This window comes from Ammospiza caudacuta, chromosome 16 (genome assembly GCF_027887145.1).
Source record: "Ammospiza caudacuta isolate bAmmCau1 chromosome 16, bAmmCau1.pri, whole genome shotgun sequence".
NCBI lineage: Eukaryota > Metazoa > Chordata > Aves > Passeriformes > Passerellidae > Ammospiza > Ammospiza caudacuta.
The window spans coordinates 16,059,280-16,082,945 of NC_080608.1; the positions used below are offsets into that span (position 1 = coordinate 16,059,280).

The 23,666-nt window shown below is 45.7% G+C and overlaps 1 protein-coding gene across 1 annotated transcript in view; it reads right to left on the reverse strand.

Moving 5' to 3' along the window:
• NSG2 (neuronal vesicle trafficking associated 2) overlaps positions 1-15,174 on the reverse strand; it is a 31,629-nt gene extending 16,455 nt beyond the window's left edge. The window contains exons 1-3 of the mRNA XM_058815354.1: positions 15,064-15,174; positions 14,174-14,324; positions 1,278-1,397 (exon numbers count right to left, since the gene is read on the reverse strand). Coding sequence (XP_058671337.1) covers positions 1,278-1,397; positions 14,174-14,302 — 249 coding nt within the window. The 5' untranslated portion in view covers positions 14,303-14,324; positions 15,064-15,174. The remainder of the gene's footprint in view (positions 1-1,277; positions 1,398-14,173; positions 14,325-15,063) is intronic.
• Between the last annotated feature and the right edge of the window lie 8,492 nt (positions 15,175-23,666).

The window sequence follows — 23,666 nt, forward strand, 5'->3', positions numbered from 1 at the left end:
AGACCCTTCAGGGCTGCAGAATTGAGAGTTAAATACCCAGTGAGGCAGCAGAATTTACAACACCAACAAAGCCATTTACTGTGGGTTAAAGCCAACACATCAGTGCAGGAGACTCAATTTATTGCTGGTTCTCAGGCACATTGTGTCCTGTTCTGGTTTGTGTGGGACGCTGGAAATGTTGCCAAGACTGGGATTTAACCGTGGTTAATTCACTTTACTCTGGCACAAGAGAGAGTTACCACTGGTGGTTAATAGTTACTACACACAATAAGGTCAGGGCAGAATTCAGTAAGTACCAACAGCAGGTAAGAAATTTTAGACCAAATTGTGATGTCCATGGAAAAATAAAACAGCCAAGAACCATAAACATTTATTCCCACAACTCTTAAGAGTAAATGATGCTTTGGAAGGAGCAGGAATGTCACTGGGCACTGCTCACTTTCTCTGTTTTCTACTCAAAATCATTGATATTTCCTCTGACTTTGAAAATGAGCAATCAGAGCTCCCATTTCTACCACTGCCATGCTCTGTGGTTTAGAAAAAGCACCAGGTCTTCCCAGTGCAAAGGCAGGAAAAACTGGCAGCTACACATTTGGAGTCTAATTTTAGGAGGAACTGAGCCATTCTAATGTGCTGCAGTCAACAGGAACCGACAGCACTCAATAATTCATGAGTTTCTTGCCATGTTTGAGTAGAGCCTGTTGAAAATTTCCCAAGGAAACATTTTCCATCAGAAAGTTCCAATTCCTGTGCAGCAAAACTGCTTACAGGACAGGATATGCTTGGATTCTTCTCTAATACCATTTTTCCTATGCATTTTGAAGTAGTTTTTTAATCTGTAGTTTTAATCTGTAGTAATATAATAATTATAACAAAGTATTTTAAATATGAAAAGGGTTGACTGGCTATGAGACAAAAGGAATTTTAAAAGGCTGAACAAAATGTTTCAACCAATCTTCACTTTTCTTAAAAAAAAATATTTTTAAACACCAGTGTGTGAGAAGAAAAAGGATTCAAGTTTGGTTTATTTTCAGTTTGGGCTGGAATATATTTTCATCATTTTCTTGGGAAAGAAAAGCATTTCCTACTTGAGATGTAGCTAAGAAGGTATTTTCATGCCTGTCCTAAAAAAACTCTTTACACTCATGCAGATAAACCTCTCTTTGACCCTGATGAGTGAAGTGTTAAATTTGTTATGTCTTTCCTGTCACTTTGATTCAGTTATTTTAAAACGAATGGAATTTGCATCAGAAGGCAGCAGAACAACCATTTCTTACCTTTAGTCTTTCTGTTACCCCATCAGTGAAACTGACTGTGAATTCAGCAATTTTGGGCACTCTGAGTTTTCCTTTGTTCTTCTGGTCAGGCTGATATTCTGTTCTTGTTTTCACAATTACCTGGAAAATAACAACACTTTTGAGGCTTCTGCCCACAGCAGAGATTTCTGAGTTGTTATCAAAGCTTTTCTATAGAAACCATCCCTTGGACCTACACAAGCACCATAAATGAACACAAGGCATCACCCCCTCAGGAATAAGAGAGGCAGATAAATCAGCAGATACACAGAACTAGGACAGTGAGCTTATCACACTGAGCCCTAAAATAGCTGGCAGCAAAATGTTTGACACCCACTTTTGTTTAGGAGTATTTAATTTTTATATCCTGCTCAACAGGCAGAAGAACAGCCCATCCTAAAGAAGAGCCTCACTAATTAAAAGCTCCGTCCAAACAATTGGCTGAAGCCAATTTAAATTTAGGCCATTTGGAGTCTCATTCATTCAGGCTCCAGATTATCAATATTTATCTTGTATTATCACCTTGGCTTTTCCCCTAAGATCTGCATCTGATTGATCCAGGTCCTACTAATCTCATAAAATGAGGTGGTTTACAGCAGTGCAGAGAACCCTTCCACTTCCTGGCTCTCCCTTCTGAGCTGCAGCCTGGTGGAAATGAAAAATTCCAGGAGTGGAGGCTGCTCCAGATGAGAGTGACAAGAGTGACCCTAAAGCTCTTAGTGAGAAACAAAACCGTGGAGAAGGATTGGAACAGATTAAGGGATGCACAAGGTTGAGTTCCCAGCTAATCAAGGACTTATTTCCAAATGGAGACAGCAAAGTCTGCTTTGGACCAAAGAGAACCCCAGGTATTTAATCCTCCTGCATTTAATGCATGTGGAAATCAGAGGGAGAGAAAAGCACTGAGGAGTCATAAGCCAATTTTCTGGATTCAAATGCAAATCATTAAAGACTGATGAATATTTACATCCTACAGCAAATCCCTCTCAATAGTATTTATTACAGGAGCATTTGCAATATTAATATTTGGTGAGAAGAAGGGATGAAAAGCCACACAAATGTGTTTCTGTGAGCAGCTGGGAGCTCAGGATTTGTGATGACACAATGTTAGAGCTCTAGATACTAAAAAATTTAAACTTTTTGCACTGACAGACTTGACTCCCAAGAGAACATTACATTTAACCTGAGGCTGTAAAAAAACTTCCAAAATTGATTGATAACACTAAAATTACAAATGTGTAGTTAATTAGAAATGTGTAATATCACAAGGTTAAAAATGTAGAATTTGAAGTTTTAGAATATAGTAATATAAATTGTTAAAAATAGGTCAGAAACTGTTGTAAAGTAATTGATAAATTTTAACATATATGAAACAAGGTAGAAATTTTAGGGTGGAGGCAAGTTGTTCTTCTTTACCTTCTTCTTTTTCATAAGTTTAAGTAATATTTTGTAATTAGACAGAAAGTCTGCAGTGCAGACTTCAAGTAATTAGTTACTGAGCTAAAAGAAAAAATAATTTAAATGTCATTTCTTAATTAAATTGTTTAGCCTTAAAAAACCTTGTAACAAAAAACAGTTAACCATTTATTACCTTATTAATGAAAAACTGTAACAACACAGAGGAGGGGAAATGACCAACAGGGAGAGGTTTGGGCAGGTTTGGGGTGAATCCTGACCCTGCTCTGAACCCACTGGTGAATCAAAGCCCATTTTACCCACTTTGCCCAGCACAGTGTGGGCAGAATAAAGCAAAGCTCCCTCTGCAGCCAGGACAGAGTGGCCCAGGTCAGCCCTGAGCTCCCAACAAGCCATGACCTCATTTTCTCCCTCCAAAGGAGGAAATGCACCCAGTGCAGCTGGCCAGCCTTCAGTGCTCCCCGGCCTTTTGTACACCCAGGACAGTCAATTACAGAGCATCAGCCAGCAGCACCTGCCAGCCTGTGTTCAGAAATTGCTCTCTTTCTCTTTTCAGACAATATCCAATTCTCCCAAATACATGCTTCCTGCTTGATATAAATCTTACCGGCAGAAAATTTTTAAAATTTATATTAGAGCTTTTCCACAAATTGTAACCCTGGGTCTTAATGAAAGGCAGAATATAAGAAAAAAAATAAAATTAAAACTTTCATTGCTTCTAGCTATAATTTGTTTTTCTTCTTCACCAATTTTGTTATGGCTATTTTTAAATTGTTCCATTTCTCCAATAAGCAGGAAAGTTTGAATCATGCTGTAGGGATACAGAGTCTGAAAACGAACCCACACAGCCCTTCCTTCAGCAGGCATCAGATTCAGGTCCTGCAGCAATTCTATCACATATGGGAATAAATAAGCAAGCTCAGGCCCCAGCCAGATCAGAAGGTACTTGAAAGACAATTTGCTGACTGTGCCAGCAGTGAAGTGAGTGTGCACAGAGCCAGAGCCACCCTGGGCAGTGTTTTGCAAAGGCATCAAAAAGCTTTGGTGGAAGAGGGAAGAAGCCCCTTTGCTAAAGGGCTTTTAGCAGGCACAAGTTAAAAACCTGCTCTCCAGAAGTGTCTTTGTCAGACACCCACTGGAATTACTCAGCAGCAGAAAGGGCAGGCAGTGAAGTCTCCTTTTTAGAGGAGAGCACAGAAATCAAATGACAAAGGTCAAACAGAAAACTGAAAACCTGCAGTGGGGGGGACCATTCAGTATCGTGGCAGCAACAATAAAAATGCAATTTTGCTGAGGGCATGGGGTGTACATTGAGAAGAACAGAGCTCCTTCTTGTTCAGTCCCCCACAGGCCAAATAAATCATCCTGAGCATGGATCCCACTCTTGCAGAGTTAAAAGTGCAAATTTAGAAAAGGAATAATCAATCTTCTAAAGAAACCTTTCTGCAATTTAAGTCTTTTTTTTTTTTTGCTTGATCCGTTTTCATTTTCCAGCCTTCAGATTTGAGTTGGGTGGGAAAGATTTGCCTTTCCCCATTCCCTGCCATCACTCCTTTTCCACCTTCTTTTTCCATTTTGTCAGCGAGAGAAAAAAAAAAAATAAAATTCCTGGCAGTGAAGTCTTGCAGAAATCCTACCCAAATCGCTGCTGAAGGTGGAGCAATCGAAGCCTCCCGACTCGGTGTCGCAGACATTTCTCCACAGAAATCCTTTCTTTCAGATTTCTGCGTCTTCGGGAGGCCAGAGGCCCCCGAAGAGAAGGTAAACAATTATTATCAGCTGCTGGGGAATGCAACAGGAACACCTTGATTGGCTCATTTTCTATGTTTATAATTAAGAGCCAATCACCAGTTCAAGCCAGGGGACTGAGTCCTTGGCCACAACTTTGTTGGGGGTTCTTTTCTATCTATTCTTAGCTTAGCTAGCAGCTCTGCAAACCTCTCTCTATATTCTATTTAGTATAATTATAATGTATTATATCATATATTAATAAATCAAGCCTTCTGATTCAAGAAACAAGATTCACCGTCTCTCTCTCACCAGCAGCGACCCACACAGGTCGCTGTAATAACTCGGCAGTCGGGGCGATGCTCAGCGCTCGTTTATCGGCGGCTGCCCCCGAGCAGCTGCAGCCGGCCCGGATCCCGCTGCTCCCGTGGAACAGGGAGCATCCACCTCACACCAGGACAGCTTTCCTGGGAGAGCTGCTGCCCTTCATGCAGCCCACAGCACCAGAATCATCCCCAGGCCTTCTCCTCGGCTGCTCTCTGCTGGCTTGGGAATTGCTCTGGGTTGAAATCAGGGAAAGAAAGGGGAAAATTGGGGTCCTGGAAAGATATCTCATCTCCTTCCCTTCTCTGGGATGTTGGAAATGATGTGCTCTAAGGGGGAACTTCCAGATGGATTTAGCTCAGGGAATCTCCCTGCAGATTATCTTGCTCCTGTGATCTGTTCTTAAAGTTTTCACACCATTTCCCAGAGATACAGCACCTTCAAGTTGCAGGAACTGAGCTGTTCTTGCATATGCAGTAAAGGGGACACCAATAAATTACCTGGGACTTTCTTCATCTTACATCCAAATGAAAGCTGTTCAAAGTTGCTTCCTAGATGGGGTTTGCAGATTGTGAGAATATGAGCAGAGAAAAAAGGGTTGTGGACCAGCAAAAAGTCACATCTAATTATGGAAACCCTCACTGCAATCCTTGCAGCTTCCTCCTTAACCAGGTTTGTTTAGAATTTGAGCTAATTAACCACCAATTCAGCAAAGCACTTAAGCATGCAAGTAGTCCTATTAACATCAGCAGGATGAGCCGGGTATTTCAAGTTAAGTGTGCATTTAAGGGCTTTGGCCTATGGAGCTGGCTCCAGGCTCCTTCCCACAGCCACTTCCAGCAGGATGCTTGGGGATCCTGGGGAATTCTACATCGATGGCTCAGGGGCTCTGCACACAGCACGACCCCAGCATCCCATATTACTCATGGAGGAGGAGGGAAAAAAAACAAAAAAAGAATCTCAGTGATGTGCTGGGTCCCACTTGGTGGCTGAGTCAGGAGTTCACACCAGGCTTGGTTCACTGCTCACAATGCACTGTTTTCTCAGACCTTCATTGAGGAGAGAGAATGGCAGCTCCAGCAGATTCTCCATATAAATGTGACATTTTTGGGATTAGGGGCTAGCAAGGGATGATGGGGTGGGAAGGCAGTCAGACAACCTATGGAAAATGGCAGCTCTGCAGAATTGTTCCCCTCAGCCATCCCAGGCCAGCAGATGCAGCAACATTCCATGTCTGGAAAGGTTTTGACATTCTGTTCTCTTCCTTGGATCTTCTGGTTCCTCATTGCAGTCCCTCAAACACTTCTGAAGAGCTGAGAGCAGCCTGCAGGGAATGGCCTGGAAATTGTGAAACCCCACCTCAACAGGACCACGAGCCACATCCATCACCCTGCTCCACACAAGATGTTCCTAATGATGCTGTTTGTTAATACATTTATTGAGTTCCAAACCTAAATGCTCTTATTATTCCAGGCTTAATGCCAGTGCCACGACTGGGATCAATAGGAAATCTTTCCTCAGCTTTAATGGATGCAGGACCATGCTCCCTCTCTGTAGCGATGCTTTGGAAAATTATAGGTGTGCTGAGGTGAGAAACAACAGATGAGAGTCTGCCTACACCAGCAGGAAATCCATCATCCACAACCTTGAGAAGGTAAACAGTGGGAGAGTGCTGGGAAATCCAGGGATTTGGGCTGCTGAAAGGGAAAAGAAAGCAAGCTCCTAACCAAGTGGGCTATATTAAAAGCATTTGCTGTAAGGAGGAAAGAGCAGAGTAGATGTGAAATGTGACAAATTGAAAAATATCCCATTAAGCATGGAACCTTGAAAAGGATTTTCCAGCAAAGGGATGAAGTAAGTGTTTCAGAAAATGAACTGATATGAATTCTGAGCCTTGTCTCCAACTGGCTAAACGTAACATCATTTATTGCCACTTTATATTTGCATTTGAGCTCTATGGTTTTCCCTGAAGAAATGAGTAATAATATTTAACATAACTGGCATTGTGAAAACTTTAAATTATTCATTTGGAAAAGGACATGCAGCCTTGCTGTAATTCCCACTCCACTGCCTCGGTGCATGTAATATATTGTGGTTCAGGTGCTGCAAAGCACAAACCATAAAAATTTAAAATACTACTTCCTGGGATTATTAATAATGAAGAGTCTCTCAGTTAGAGTAGCTGTCAGATTGACAGAAGTGATAAACAAAATGTGTTGCTGCTACCAAGGAGAAAGGTTCCCTCCAAGTTCAAAGCTGGACTTTGTAGTCCCACAAAATGGTTGTAACACCCCCACCCGTTTCCAGGCGGATTAGTCAGGCTTACTTTTAAATGAAAATGAGACTCAGCTTCCTTCCCTTCCACATCTTTCTCCATTTCTTGCAGAAACAGAAGGGGAAACATCAACTTCTCACTGGCACCAATGTCATGGTTTCCTTTGTTACCCAACAAAGCACCAGCAGCTGAGCAGGACCTCAGGGTGCAGCAGGGGCCAGGTGACAGCAAAAGGTGTCCCCAGCCTAAAGCTGGCACTAAACCTGCTGGGACTGGGGCAGGTTCTCCCCTGTGTGCTCCAAGCCAAGCAACGGCCAGAATCCACCACCTGCACACACAGTTCTGCAGCCTAATCCTCACCCAGAGCCAGCTCCAGAGCAAATGACATGTGCACATTGCCAACAGCAGCTGAGTTAAAATACTTAGCACTACAAGAATAGAGGACAAGAGATGGGAAAATCATGTTCCAGGGCTTAAAACAATCTCTGGCCTTGCAGGCTTAGGATGAAACATTGATAGGCATGAGCAGCTCCCTGCAGCACCTCCTGTACCTCCTCCTGACTGTTGCCCTGGCTACTGCCAGAAAATGGATAAAGTGGACAGATCTCAGATTACCTGGCAATCCCCATGCTGCAAATTCCCAGATTTTTAGAGATTTAAGTCTTTAAAGCTTCCTGAAATGATTATGGCTATGTCCCATCCTACAGGAATGGCAGCTATGCTTCCAAATCTACAGGATGGACACATCTCAGCAGGCAGGCTTCCCAAAGGCTGATATTAAAATTGGCATTTGGGATGTAGGTAATGGCATCCTAGTCATTATTTGAATACATAAAGTGCCTGAAATATCAAGCAACAAACAAAGTAAAAAAAAAAAATTAAGAAAAAGATGCCTTGGATCAAATCCATAGTCCCCGGAGAAAGGCAGGGTCAGTACTCTGCTATTTTTTTACCCCTATCAGCTCATTTAATGGGTGTTGTGCTGGAAATGAGTTTCACAGAGGGTGGTAGGAAAAAAGTGCTCTCCTGACTCAGTGCCAGGAGGATATTCCAGGCATAAGGAACATCGCAAAAGGACAAAGACAGCAAATGTAATCAGCCCTGGCATCACCAGCGAAAGGCAGCACAGAATGCAAAGGCTGCACTGGGAGCTGAAAGCAGCTGAGAAGGGGCAAGGCACAGCCCCAAGAACAAAAGTGGCTCAGAATTTATTCAGCCAAGTCTCCCTACAAACCCCTGTGTGCCCATAACCACCAGGAACCCACAGGAGGTGGGCTGAGAAAAACTGATTTAAGTAGGTTCATCCAGGAGAGGGTTTAGCAAAGCAGACAAAAGAATCAATCACAAATTGGCCAGGCTGAATTAGCAGAGCTCCACTGATTTCCCTTCACTGATTTCCAGCAGCCAAGATTCCTGCCCAGTTCTCCTTTCCACACCAGTAAGGAACTGGTATGTGGGGCTCCTCTAACAGCCTTGCTGAAATCACTTCCACCCTCAGCAGTGGGTTTTCGTGGAAACGAAAAAAGAACAGCTTCAGCCAAGCCTCCATAGCCCAAGAGCCATTCCTGAGTCCATTCCTGCTGTTTCTGCAGGATGCAGCTCCAGGAATTGCAGTGCAGACAGAGCTGGGCTTAAGGGAGGTAATGGAGCTCACACACCCAGGCAGCTTTAAAGCCCCTAATTCGGCACTGATGGCAGAGCAGATAAGGAGAGAGATTTCTGCCCAGGCTACACAAATCCTGGGATGTTCAGAGTGAAGCTCTGCTGCAGCAGCACATTCTCTGAATGATGGGAGGCTGCTGGAAGCTGCTCCAGGTCCCTAGCGGACAAGTGTAGTGGAGGGGTTGGTGTGTGAGAGGAAGGCCAGCACGCAGTGACATCCAAACAGGAGCAGGAATTGCCAAGGACACGAGCAGGGCTGTGCAAAACGTGCAAACAACATCAAGGAGGTTCCCCAAATGCTGCCCTGCCCGAGTGGGATGCTGCAAGGATTTACTGCAGCCTAATGAGCAGGGGTGGTGCTCAGTTCTAATACACATCCAGAGGACAAAGGAATTTGCACAGTGTAGGAGGGGAACAGGAGAAGAAGGTTCAGACTTTGCTATTTTTGGGGATGAGGCAGAGTATCCCAAGTGGAGAGAAAAAAGGATGGGGAAAGGCAAGACAGCCTGTTCCTTTTTATTTGTTCTTCCCTTCCTTTGTTTTATCCATGTTTTCTTTCCCTTTGCATCCTCCTCCTCCCTCCTCCATCCTTTCCTCTCCCTGCCTGATCACTATCCCAGCATTTTGTGGCATCCCACCAGCCTCACCAGCAGAGGAGCAGGAGTTGCCTGTCCCCGGCTCCTGCAGAGCTCCCAGGAATGCTCAGCTGGGGATGCTGAGCTGCCTGCAGCCCCAGGAGGAGCAGCAGCTCCCCAAAAGCAGCCCCAGCTCCCCAAAAGCAGCCCCTTCAGGCTGCACAGAGGGCAGGCTGACACCGCTACCCAGCACCGAGCAGTCCCCGAGGTACAGGAGCACTCATCCAGCTACTCTGAATTATTCCTGCTCAGCTGGCCAGGACCAAACGTTATTTTCTGTTAAAGCAACAGGGACAGGCTGTGAACACCAGGGAGCCTCCTGATCTCCAGGAACTCTGTAAATGAATGGCCTCTGCCACTCAGAGAGGGATGTGGCCAGGGGCAGGAGCAGAGGGTGGGGAGAGCATTTGAAGAGAGCTGTTACATCTATTTTCTTTTTGTTTTCCTGGGCTTGTGGCAGGAATTTGCCACTAGAGAAATTAATTCTCGAGCCTCCTGATGCATTCAAAATAAAGAACAATGGATCACATGATAAGCCTTCTGCAGCCTTCACCACAAAAGAGGTGCTGGATGTTTTTTACAGCCTGACAAGAGCTTTCATGCACTTTTGTGTTATGTAAAATTAGGATTTTACTGCCAGAGCAGAGGTATTTCCTGATGTATTACACTGAAGCAAGCCAAGAGACCAAGGGGTCCCCAGTTGTCGGTTTCATTTCACATTTCAGTGAACAGAATGGTCCCTGAAAAGCTGCACATCTTTCAGCATTATCATTGCCAGGATACAATCACAGCTGAAGCTGTTTGTCTATGCCTTGGAAAACAAGGCACAAGGCAACAGCTCCTCTTTTTCCCTTTGGTCCTAAAAGATAAAAGATTTCTGTTGGGTGGTTTTTTTTTTTTTTTTTTTTTGCTTTTTGAATCAGAAGAAATGAAATTCAGAGACATAAAAAGCCAGGTCAAGGGCTTGTCCTTGTTGATGGGGCTATTATTGCTGTTACATGGATGGATCTCACCAAAAAGGCCATGCAAAAATGATTTAGGAGCACCTGACTTTGCCTTCTGCCCCAGCAAGGGAACAGGGGCAAGGGAAATGCTTGAAGATTGTCAATAAATATAAATGCACAGCAGGCTTAGCACCTCAGGGGGACAATTCCTGTCCTGTTTGTCTCCCTGCAGCCACACAAGTGCTGACAGAAGGGTGAGAATGCTGATGCTGCCGGAGGAGCAGCACAAGGAGGGGACATCCTCCTTTGGTGGGAGAAGGAAGAAGACATTCCAGTGGGCTGCAATTTTAAAAAAGAAGAATTTTGCCAAACTGAAGCCTCCTGAAATCCTGCCTGCATTTTTCCAACAGCAGCAAGGTGGGAGTCAGAGGGAGCTGCTCAGCTCTCAGTGCTTTGGGGAACAAGCCTGTTAGGAAAGCACCCTCAAAAGGACAGACAGGAAATTTAAGCACACCTTTAAGAGTTTTCCTTTCTCACCCCCAATATGATTCCTTCAAGGGACTATCTGAAAAGAGCTGGACTTCAGGGTTTACATCACATCAGTAAAAGCCTCATTTTTATATTCTATCTCTGTATCCTTTCTGTGACAGAGGAACCAGACACAAAAAACACTTGGCAAGAGATGATGAAAGCTCTGGTGAAACACCTACATAGGTTAATGCTGAGAGTCACTTTGAGTGACTCTCAAAGTGATTCAGCTACAAAAATGTCCTTAAAATAAAGAAAAAAGTCGACAATTTAAGGTCCTTAAACCACCATTTACAGTCTGTAGATTCCACAGGCTTTGTGGGGTGCTTTCAGGGATCCAACAAAAAACAGGTTTGATGTTCTTCAACTTGCATGCAGGTATCTAATACTCAACTGAAACAAAAAGGATACACACCAGGTGAGGGCATTATTGTAGAGACAGCAGCCAGGCTGCCCAGCACAAGCCCTTGTACACTCTTGGATCACTCTCCAAAGCTGTTACTACTCCTCCTCTAGACAGAGCCCTGAGCTGCACCCAAACCTCCTTGCCCTGGTTTTGACGCACCCTGGATTGCCCTGACCCCAGGGTTAGATGCGGGTCAAAAACTCAGAATTTCCTGAATGAAGATCCTTTCCGACAGCAAAGAGAAGCCCAGAAAGGAGAATATTTTAGCAGGGGTTTTTTTTAGGTCTCACTTACAGGGGCTGCCAGGACAATGCAGGCTGTCTGTGCAGTGCCGAGGATGCGATGCAGGAGCTGGGCGGCAGCATTGCCTCCCTGTGCACGGCAGGAAAACCCCGAGGCTGTAGAGCCCCGTGGAGCTGTCCATCCACAGGGGACACGGGAGCTGTCCCTCACGGGGGACACCGGAGCTGTCCCTCACAGGGGACACCGGAGCTGTCCATCCACAGGGGACACCGGAGCTGTCCCTCACAGGGGACACCGGAGCTGTCCCTCACGGGGGACACCGGAGCTGTCCATCCACAGGGGACACGGGAGCTGTCCCTCACAGGGGACACCGGAGCTGTCCCTCACAGGGGACACCGGAGCTGTCCATCCACAGGGGACACCGGAGCTGTCCATCCACAGGGGACACGGGAGCTGTCCCTCACGGGGGACACGGGAGCTGTCCATCCACAGGGGACACCGGAGCTGTCCCTCACGGGGGACACCGGAGCTGTCCATCCACAGGGGACACGGGAGCTGTCCATCCACAGGGGACACCGGAGCTGTCCCTCACAGCCATCGGGCTCTCCTGGCTCCTGCAGCATCCCATGCACCAGGCACAGGAACCCTCATGGTCTCATTCTCCGGGGCTAAAAATCAGTTGCTCGACGAGAAAAGTCAATTTTAGGTTTTTTTTTTTAACCCAGTCTCCTGACAGCAAGGCAAGTCCAAACAAGAATATACCCTGAAAGACTCGAAGTCCATGTCCACTCCTCCTCAAGGGGACAGTCTGCCTGAATCCAGCAGCAGCTTTGCTTTCTCAAGAACAAAGCTGCAATTTGCCCCTCTCACTTAACCTCTGCCCAAGCTTTTCACCTGAGGCTCAGCTCCTTATTAGCAGCTCTTTACACAGCCCCTCTGCCCCGGGGTGAGCTCACCCCACCAGAACCCCTTCTACAGAGAGCAAAGGAAACAGGTCGTGAATTATTTTGCTTTTATCATAAATAACCTCTCCTCCTGGTGAAGGGATTTCCAGCCCGTTAACTGCGGGCCTGCTGCAGGAGGAGATGAACCACAGCCTGCAGAAATCAATAGCTCTGACTCTAATGAGTTCTGAATCACGCTCAGCACGCCCGGAGATACATCCCACACTTCCAGCAAAGAAAAATATGGATGTTGGTAGATGCATTGGCAGTAATGTATGCTAATGAAGGTAATGTAACCTAACAACACGTGAATTATTGATGTGGGCATGTTTAAACAGAAAAATCAGCAAGGAATCACACCACACTGATCCACGCCAGTGTTTGCTCACCATCAGACAACTGGAACACACTCTTACCACTCGATCAGCTTGGAAAGATCTTTGTTGGGTAATCCATGTCTCACCTGCTCCACAAGTCATTTCAATTCCCCATTGCCATGTGACACTGGGTGATCTCAACGAGTCCTTTGTATTGGCATCAGAGGTTTTACACACCTACGGTTCCCCTAAACTTTTCAGACATTTATAACAAATCATATTGCTTTGCCCGAATTATTTTGATTAATCTTATTTATCAGAGTCACAGATAAGGGCTGGCTTAGCCTCTGTTTCACAACAATTCACAGAAGTCCAACTCTCCTGAATGCAGCCAAGTTGCTCCTGTTTGCCATGAGGCACGTGGAGAATGGGACCAGTTCCTTTGTCTGGCACAGCTCTGGCTCCCAGGATGTCAAGGCAGTTGACTCAGCTCTATCCTAAAATAAATACGCTTTGTCTACCTAGACAGGTTTATCCCATCCATCACCATGTTCTCCTAATGTATTTAGGGAAAATTCATTTTGTTCCATGGTAAAAGCAGGATATATGTTCAATAACCATCAGTGTTAATTTTGCTGTTATTCCATTATCCTGCAAGATCTAATCATTCTGTCTGTACTTTGGGGTGGGCTGGCTCCACCTCTGTGGTATCTGGGAACTACATTGCAGACAGGCTTTGTTTTGGTGAGGGCTGTTGGGGAATATGGATTTTTACAGTCTCATCATGTCCTCACCAGGTTATACTGATTTGCATCATCCCCACGGGGATGTAGACAAAAGATTTCCTAGTTCACGCCGCAGCCAAAAAATCCCAACACAACCCGCAGCCAATTGCACATTCCTGGGGGTTTTAGTGCTACATTCAGGTGTGAGAGACTTGAGAGGGTAAGGGAGAACAATGTCCCCTGCTCGGGGCCAAATGAGTCCCTGGGCTGTCCTCCAGCCACCGTCCCCAGGGAAATCAGCATCCTCAGTGCCCAAAGCAGCTTTTCAAAGCCACGGAGAAGAAAACAGAGCTTAACTGAGATAATTAAAACAGCTGCTTATTTCAGCAGAGTTATCACATTACCTCCTCTCAAAGCAGGCCATTAATCTTACTGATAATAACATATTGCACGCTGCTCCTCAGTTTCCTCAGCTTTGCAAGAGAAACACACCAAGGTTTTTTCTCCCATTGTATTTAGGAATATTTGGGGTTCTTTTTGAGGACGGAATGCACTGGGGGATATCTGCGTGCTTATTTGCCGCATTTAAACAGATAAACACACAGTGAAAGATAACCCCTGTTTATTTATTGAATAAACATGCCACGATTCCCATCACCAGAGCCCAGTGACAAGCAAGGGACACGTCCGTGAGTGCAACCATGCAGGAGCACATTGTGATTTTGTTTTACCTTTTCCGGAGCCGGGAACTGCAGGTGATTTACTTCCAAAGGCGTGATCAAAGGAACTGTCTGAAAACCATCTTCGTTGGATGGTGGTTTGTTGTTCTTGTCGTTCAAATTACTCCCCAGCTTCACCATCCTTGCAGCCGGCTTTCCAGACCTGAAACCGGGGGAGATGAGCAATGTCACCGGGGCAGGGGAAGGGGACAATTCCTGCCTTGCCCTGCTCGCTTTGGGTTCAGGTGTCAGTGCCTGGGTTACAGGGAATGACGTTTCACTACAGCAAAGCAATTGCCTTACACAGACACCCCACAAACAGCCTCTAAACCCCATAAACACCCTCCAAACCCCAAAAGCACCTTCTAAACGCCACAAACACCCTCTGAACACCACAAAGAGCCTTTAAATCGCACAAACAGCTTCTAAACCCCACAATCAGCCTTTAAACCCCTTGCTGTCAGCCCAAACACGGCGCATCCCGAAGCGCCGGGAGAGCCACCGGCACTGGTGGGAATGCCACCAACACGACTGGGAATGTCACCAGCACCACCGGGAATGTCATTAGCACCACCGGGAATGTCACCAGCACCACGGGGAATATCACCAGTGCTGGCAGGAGAGCCACCAGCATCACCGGGCATATCACCAGCATCACCGGGAGTGCCACCAGCACCGCCACCACCGCGGACACGCAGCGGGACACGAGGACACGGCGCGTCTCCCACTGACCCCAGGAGGGTTTTTAATGCTCCTCTTCCATTTTTGCAGCCCCCTTGGGCGTTCGGAACCCCCTCCCCTGCGCATCCCGGAGCGCTCGGGGGTCCCCCATCCCATCTCCCCGGGAGCGGCAGCGCAGGCGGTCAAGGCGGGGGTTCTGCGGGCACGGCTGCGTTACTTACTGCCAAGCAGGCGGCGAGAGGCGGCGGCGGGGCCGGTGTGGAGCCCGCGGTGTCCGCGGGGGGAGCGGTGCTGAAGGGACAGCGCGGCGCTCGCTGCGGCTCCGCCGGTGACTGAGGCGGGCGGGGCGGCGGCTCCTTCCCCCCCCAACACCGCCCCTCCGCCCTCAGCGCCATGGCCGCGGCCCCGTGCGCCCCCTGGCGGCCGCGCCGCACGCACAGCGCACAGCGCCCCCTGCAGGCAGCACGCGTGAGGGAGCGGCCGAGCCGCCACGGCCGGGGAGGGGACACCGGCACCTGCGACACCTCCTTGGCACTGTCCGGGCACGGAGAGCTCCACGGCACTGCCCGGGCACCGACAGCTCCACGGCACTGCCCGGGCACCGACAGCACCGCGGCGGAGGGGATCCTAGGCGGCGTCACGGTGACAGGAGCCCTGCTGTCACCGTCTGGTCATTGAGCGCTGTGTCCTTCACAATGGGAGTGTGTCCCATTGTGTGTGGGTGTCACACAATGATGTGGGATTGTGGAATGGTTTGGGTGGGAAGGGACCTTAAAGATCACCTGGTTCAAGCCCCGGTGTCCAGCCTGGTCTTGGGCACTGCCAGGGATCCAGGGGCGGCCCCAGCCTCTCTGGGCACCCTTTGCCAGGGAGAAGCACCCTCACAGGGAACAATTTCTGCCCAATATCCGAACCTAAACTTCCCCTCTCTCGGTGTGAAGCCATCCCTCCAGTTCCTGGTGCAGAGCCCCTCTCCTTGCAGCCCCTTCAGACCCTGGAAGGTGCTCTGGGGTTTCCAGACAACCTTCTTCAGGATGAACATCCCAATTTTCTCACCCTGTCCCCACAGGGAAGGTTTCCCCATCCGTTTTTCAGCTTCCTGGCACTCAGGCACTCTCCCTGGTGCCCACTCATTACCTGAGAGGAGGTTGGAGCCCGCTGGGGTCAGTCACTTCTTCCAGACAACAAGGATGAGAGGAAACAGCCTCAGGTTGCACCAAGGCAGGTTGAGATGGGATATTAGGAAGAGATGGGATATTAGGAAGAATTTCTTCACTGAAAGAGTGGCCAGGGAGAGGCTGCTCAGAGCAGCAGTGGAATCACCATCCCTGGAGGTGTTCAAAAACCATTTGACGTGGCATTTAGAGTTTAACAGACCTGGCAGTGCTGAGTTAGTGGTTGGACTCAATGATCTTGGAGGTCTTTTTCAGCCTTAGGCATTCTGTGATTCTCAAATGCTGGGATGGCGGGACAGCACCACAGCCACCATCTCCTGCAGCAGGAGGCTGAGCACTCCTCTCGGAGACATGGGATACTTTGGGATGACTTCAGCCTGATTTGTTTATAAATTTAGATTTGCCTCCAGAGCTCGCAACTTGGCATTTTTCACGAGACCTAAATATACTCCTTGAAGGCGTGAACTGTTTCCATAATAAAGCCTTTTAGAATTGACTTGTGAAAACTCATTTCAAGCTGTATTTTGGCAGAGTGAGGGGAAGTGCTGACTGCAGTGGTAGAGCTTGTTCACAGTACAGAGGGAAGAGCTGAGAGGAAGGGAGTAGAGAAGGGCAGGTAAAACTACCTGTTACTAACATCACCTTACATGGCCCATTAAAGATCCTATTTCCAACAGTTTCACCAGTTTTTCATGCTTGGGTTGGAATTTTCTCCATCACATTTCTGGATCAGGCCAAACTTCTACAGTAAATTTCACCCAAAAGGTTTTTTCTGGGTTCCACAAATATAACTTAACCTTGAACAACTTTTGCTTGGAGTGTTACAAATTTTTGGCAAAGGAAACATTGCATTGCAGCTCCATGAAAATGGCATTGGGGTTTTCCACCTTTATCTGGTAATTATCAACTTGAGGGCTCTGTTGAAAAGCAAATTGATGTCTTTCATAGCTTTCAAATGCATCCTGTGATCTAAAAGCCAAATAATTTTCATTCACGTCAACACTGGCAATGAATATCCTGCTTAGCCAAAATATTACATTAATGACACCTAAGCTGGTGCTCTGACTTCAGAGAGATCTTAAGCAACACTTCACAAACACTGTGATGTGAAATCTCCAGAGGCACCTGTGCAAACCCATGGAAACTGGGCTTGCATCATGAAAAAATAAGATTGCAAATAAGGTTACCTGCTTGTTCCACACCTCTACTCAGTTGAACTCACTGAGTTTAATATATTAACTTTTTTTGGTTATGCCTGAATACTCTTCATGGTAACAAACCTAAGGGGCAATGAGAGGAATCCCCTTCCTTCTTGTGCATTGCTCCCACTGACAAACACCTTTCCTGTAGCTGCAAATCTCCTGAAAACTAAAACCAGAGCTCAGCTCAGCTGGAGATATTCCACGTGACCCAGAGAACCCAGCTCAGCATGGCCAGCACTGGCACCAGGAACCACTTTTCCCCCAAAGCCTTCTACTTCTGAGCGCCAGCAGCAAGAACCTGTGAAAAATGAGCAGATGCTGCTTTTACCTTTTGACTTCTCAGAGCAACCTTTTTCACTGGCACCATCTGAGAATTTTGGCAGCATGGTGGAGGGAGATGAGCAGAGAGATCTCCAAAGCCTCCCTTGGAATTACATCCAGTAACTTCCATTTCCTCCAGGAGACTGAACCAGCCCTGTGACTACTTTGGGTCAGTGTGGCCCATTTCAGTTTGAAAATACTTCTTTGCAAAATCCCTCTCTCACAAAAAACAAACAAACAAACAAACACACAAACAAACAAAGACCTACCAGGAGTACATTTCCTTAGCAGGATGCTTCATGGCAGAAATAGGTGTCTGAAGTTGCCAGCAAGAAGCTAAAAGTGAACATTCTGTAGGGACAACATTAAAGCAAGCCCAAGTGAGTATGAGAAATCAGAGTAACACACAGATTTTCTTACAGAGCCAATTCAGAGCCTGACATTTCCGCCCACACAGCACAGCTCAGTGACAGGCAATAAGACACAGCAGCAATATGAGCAACAGGAGACTCCAGAGGAATAAACAATATATTTCTTCTGTCAACAAAAATATATGCCTCTCTTTATTCCTTTCATAAGTCTCCCACAATTATTAATGCTCTGGGTTTGTGTAGCAGGGGGGCTGCAGGGGTGGCTGCTGGGAGAAGCTGCTGGAAGCTTCCCCCATGTCCCACAGAGTGGGTCCAAGGGGGTAACACCTCTGGAAAACAGATTTAAGAATGGGGGTAGAACTGCATAGCTGCAGGCAGGAGAGAGGAGTGAGAATGTGAGAGAGGAACAGCTCTGCAGACATTCAGGATGAGGGGAAGGAGATGCTCCAGGTGCCAAAGCTGAGATCCCCCTGAAGCCCAAGGTGAAGCCCAAGTAGAGCTGAGCCCAGGAAGAAAGGAGGGTAACAGGGTCTGAGTACAAACATTTCATTTCATTGCAGCTTGTAACCAAAACATCAGTCACAGCACAGTTCAGCCTCTCCCCACTTCAAGCCTGAACACATAAATTAACTCCTCTTCAATGTTAATGAATATTATTCTACTCACTTGCTCCTTGATCTATGAAACACTTATTGTCTCACTTCATAAAATACATTTCCTGCACACCAAGCATTTTTCTCTATAACGTTCCTGCTCATTAGTAGAAGGAACAATATTTTATCTGGTTTCATGTATTGAAAATCTGGGACCAGGCTTTCGATGAAAGCACTGGAAAATGTGTGAACAGGAAGTAGAGGTTACTAAGAAGAGAAACAACAAAATTTAAAGGCACTGAGTGAGGACAAGTTTTCAGGAAGTCACAATAGTCATGACAGGGCAATCCTAGGAGTAACATCATCCACCTCAGGCTGTTCTACCAAAAGATTGTGTTTGTTTCTCAAACTTTAACCTGAGTTCATGTCAAAATTAGCAGTGAAAACCAGTGCAGTGTTCTTGTCCTTGGGAGATCACAGACAACTTAGTATCATACTCAAATTTTTTTACCCTTTCTGTAGCTGAAGGAATTTAAATACAAAGAGGTGTAAAAAGTGACCACGTATTTTCTGAGCTGGTTTTAACTTCTCCTAGTCACTGTTGTGAGGAGTTCATCCATTCCACAGAGTTCCACCAGCACCATTGACTTCCTGTCACACACAGTAGGAACCAGAAAGCAATCATACAGAACAGGGGAAAAAACTAAAAGCCATGTTAGTTTATTACTCATTTCAAAATCCAGGAGATTACAAAGACTCTGGAAGAGAGGGAACATTTGTCAGTGCCACCCTGAGCCTTCCTGCACATTTCTTTCAATCTGCCTCTGTTCCTCCTCAAGCAGGACTGCAATAAATCTCACACATTCCCAGCATGAAGGGATCCTGTCCTGACCCCTGGGAGATGACACAGATCAGATTTGTTCACAGCCCAGCAACATCCACAGCTCAGCTGAGCGCCTTGGATGAGACACAAATGTGGAGTCCAAATTTAGAGAAAGAAGAAGAGATCCTCTCTTAATCTGCTCCACATCTTCAGCTCAAGAAACAGATAAAAGAGGTGCCACAGTGACTGGGAGGTCAAAGCACTCAGCATCTTCCAGGAGGTGATCAACTCCCTGAATGAAGGCATACTCCTTTTTCCCTTAGAGACCTCCATAACTTTCCCTCAATAAAATGAAACTGCAGCTACTCACATTAATTTCCCTAGGCTGAAGCTTTCAAATGTGAATTTTTCTGCCTCAGATCAGAGGGGCCTGATGCCGTCACTAATGAGTGAGAAACTTCCAGTGAATATTTATTAAAAACCCACTGTGGCTTAATATACTTTGATAAAACTTGCTCTTTTCCTCCTAAAGTAAAACTCCTCTTAAACCATAGGTTCTCCTGCTGCTTCAGTTTGCTGGAAAGCCCATGATGTTAAACCCATCCATGGCTGCTTTGGTTTTTATGCAAATTCCAACAATCAGAGTTATATAAGTGCTTATGCAATGAAAAGAAACATAATACACAAACCTGCCCATGTCACTGAGCATTATTTACAAGAGCTATAAATCAAAGTTCTGTTCTGCTTTATATTTAAGGGCCTACAGCACAGGCAAAATGTCATATATGCCCAAAATTTGCTTTCACTCACTTCCTCCTCCCAAAGAAAAAGAAAACTACAATTCAGCTGTCTGCTGAAGGCTATTCCTTAGTCAGAGTCCACGCAAAATTGTATTAGAAGCTTTGAAGTTAAAACATGAACATTGACTACCAGGGAGGGCCCTAAAGACAAAGACATTTACTGGATGTAAATGTTCAGTGAAGATAAAGGTCACCTTCTACTTTCCCAAAATCAAACCATGTTGGAAACTCCACATCCTGCTCTCAAGTTTTGCTTCAGAGCTGAAATCTTTTCATGGAAGGAATCAGCAGTGAAATATTATTAACCTTGGTGATTGATTATGTTGTAATGGCCAAGTTCTGATAACCTCAGAGGCCATGGGATTCTCAGCAGAGCCTCAGCTGGTAGGACCCAGGAATCTGATTCATCCCAGAGAATCAGATTCATCCAGAGCAGATGGGGCATGAGCAGAGGAGCTGCTGGGCAAGCCAAGCCTCCAGCCTGCAGGAAATGAGGTTTTATCTCAACTGGTGGCTTCGGGCCAAATCAAGCAGGAAGCAAACCCTTTTGAAAATGCCCACAAACTGGATATTCCCAGAAGGGTCACTTCAGAAACATCACCACACCATTGCCAAGTTCCCAAGGCTGCAGCTGATCGGTGACATCATCCCCAGCAGCAGCACAGAGCAGCTGAGGGAGCTCCCAAAGCTCCCTGGCTCCTGCGCAGAGGGTGCTGAGGACACCCTGGCAAGGCTGCCCAGAGCCACAGCCCCACTGTGCAGGAGTGCAGGAGCTCCAGCAGTCCAGCCTCAGCCAAGCTCTCAGTGCTTCCAGCCATGGAAATCTCTGTGGGGCTCAGGCTCCCAGCACATCCCAGCTTTCAGCTTCACAGCCTTGGAAGGGGCAGCCCAGAGCCAGCAGCTGGAGTTTGGAGCCTCCAGGCAGAGAACTCCAAGGCAGACTTGCCTGGCTTGAGCTGCTCCAGGAACCAGGCAAGAACTCCTCAAATGGGATAACTTCAACCAAAACACGTCAGGATGTTTTGTGCTATTTCCAGCTGAACTTGGACCAACTGATCTCCAGCTAGCATGGACAAGTGACACAAACCCCAAAGGCTTTACTCTCCACTGCTTACCTTCATCCAAAGTTTTTTGTATTTATGGCACACAGGGAAAACAGATTATCCAGACCAGCTTTTGGATCATGAGATAAGTGTCTGACACCATTATTTACAAATAACAAATTCAGCAGCAATGCCTTTGGCTGCTCTGTGTGCCCTGACTGTTCCCTTCCAGTTCTGTATCCCAAGGAGCCTCCTCAGATCTCCTGGCAACTGTTCACGGAGTTGAGATGAAGAAATGTCAAACTTTGGGAACAAGCTGCAGTTTCTGTTCTGTATAGAAAGGTAAATTATGCACTGAGAGCAAGGCAAAGCAAAGACAAAATGTGACCTCTGTATTTGCACATCTGCTTCAGTTCACACTCCAAGGGAGATTTGTTATTAAAAACTTCAGGTAACTGATCTGCATTTTGAAGAATGTGAAGGAGAAGCAGTGGTGCCCAGGAGCCACAGCAGGACAGTGTGACACTTGCTCTTGGCTCTGCAGTGAAGATCAAAGTCCTCAAAGAAGAATCAGTGAATCTCTACTCTGTGATCCAGTGCCCTGAAGGTCCCTTATTTACTTCTCACCCCTTTTACCAAAGAGGGTTTCAATGAATTTTTTTAGGTTTATCCAACCCTTTTTGTCTTTGTAGAGCACATTACTTACTTGGAGATATTTTAATGCAACACTGTAATTACATTTATTTTGCATTTTACACTTAAAGGAATGCACAGAGGTCTGAGTGGATTGGGCTGGTGATCTGGTTTGCAGGCCCCTTTTTCAGCACTTTAACTGCTCTCATGACCTTTGTTCCCAACTGTACCTTTGAAATCTGGTCAGTACAGCAGAAAGACAGATTTTCTTACCCAAAAAGTCAAAAATCAAACCTGAATCAGCAGTTTCTCCCCAATGCAACAGCTGTTCTGGCCCAAAGTGATTTGAAAAATGTAAGAGCCTTTCAAAGTACTGCCAAATGAAAGTTCTGGATTAGTAGATCCCAACTAATTAATTATCTCATCACCACACAGAGCCTTTAGACTGAAGGAGGTACATAGGGATGATTTAAGGCCATACTTATCTTTTATAATTTCTTTTAAAACAGCCCCACAGACAGAGGTCTGTATTTATCCAAAGAATCTTAATGTGTTGGCTAAACTTCAGGCAGAGATTTAGGTTAATGCACCTCATCTATCCTGTTAAAGTAGCAATTATGCATCTGGAAGAAAAGGGTTTCCAGGGCCCCTGAAGTCTGTGCCAGTAAAGCACCAACTGCAGCTGCAATTTACAAGAAAAGAAAAGTTAGAGAAACAACTCTACAATTTACAAACCAGGATTATAAACTAAATATTCCCAATGTAAACAATTCATTGATAGAACTGTGGGGACAGGGAGATCATCTCATTTAGTAAAAAAAACCTCAACCCCCCCCCCCCCCAAAATCCCACGTGTGACTCTAAACATGTGTTTTGAAAATACCAAAGAACTATGACATTTTTGTTCTGCCAGAAAAATGATTACATCTTGATTGGATACTTTGCCTTCTCATTTCCTTTTCCAAGCTGAAATGTCAACTATTTTAAGTAAAATCCAAATATTACCCAACCACAAACCAGAAGAAAACCTTGAACCTGCAGCTGTCCCTGCAAAGGTGCATTCCAGTCCCACACTTGCAGTTTTACCATGAAGAAAACAGAGATGAAACCTTTCCAAGTGCTTTGCTGCCTAATGACACCACCACCAGCGTGTTATTAAAGCTCAGCACTCTGACACTGCAGTCATTTTATCTGCAAACACCAAGACATTATGGCAGGAGAAAACAATCCTTTTATTGAAAGCAAGGAGGTCTCATTGTGACAGGTGAATGTTTTACTCCCAAGATGAACCCCATATACATAACTATTTTTATGCAGTTTTCATGTTCCATTTACACAATTTGCTGGCTCAAAAGGCTTTAACAGTCAATCAAGGGTTCAAGTATTAAGCCGCAGAACAGAAGAAAATTATATTGTGTTATTGAAGTCAGGTAGATAAACAACACCTCCTGATTGTGATGGTACCATTATGTGCCTCAGGATGAACAGAGAGAGAAAACATTCACCTGGTTTCATATTCCAAATACTTGCTGAGATTCATGTATAAATGGATGAAAGAACAGAGAGGGTTATTGTGTAATATTTTAATATCATAAAGGCAAATTTATGCAAACCAGGAAAAAAGGAAAATGGGGTTTATGTCTTGTGTGGAGTTTTGCCTTACTGAATTTGTGTTTATTATTCTGACAGGCTACAAAAATAAAAGATATAAATATGGAGACAACAGTAAATGTGTATCTATTCTTTTGCAAGAAAACTGTCACAATATTATGCTCATTAAAAAGCTTTCTAAAACTAATAGCTCAGTGAAACACTAGACTTAATGGCTTGAGATAAATATCATGCAACAGAGCTGTTTAAGCC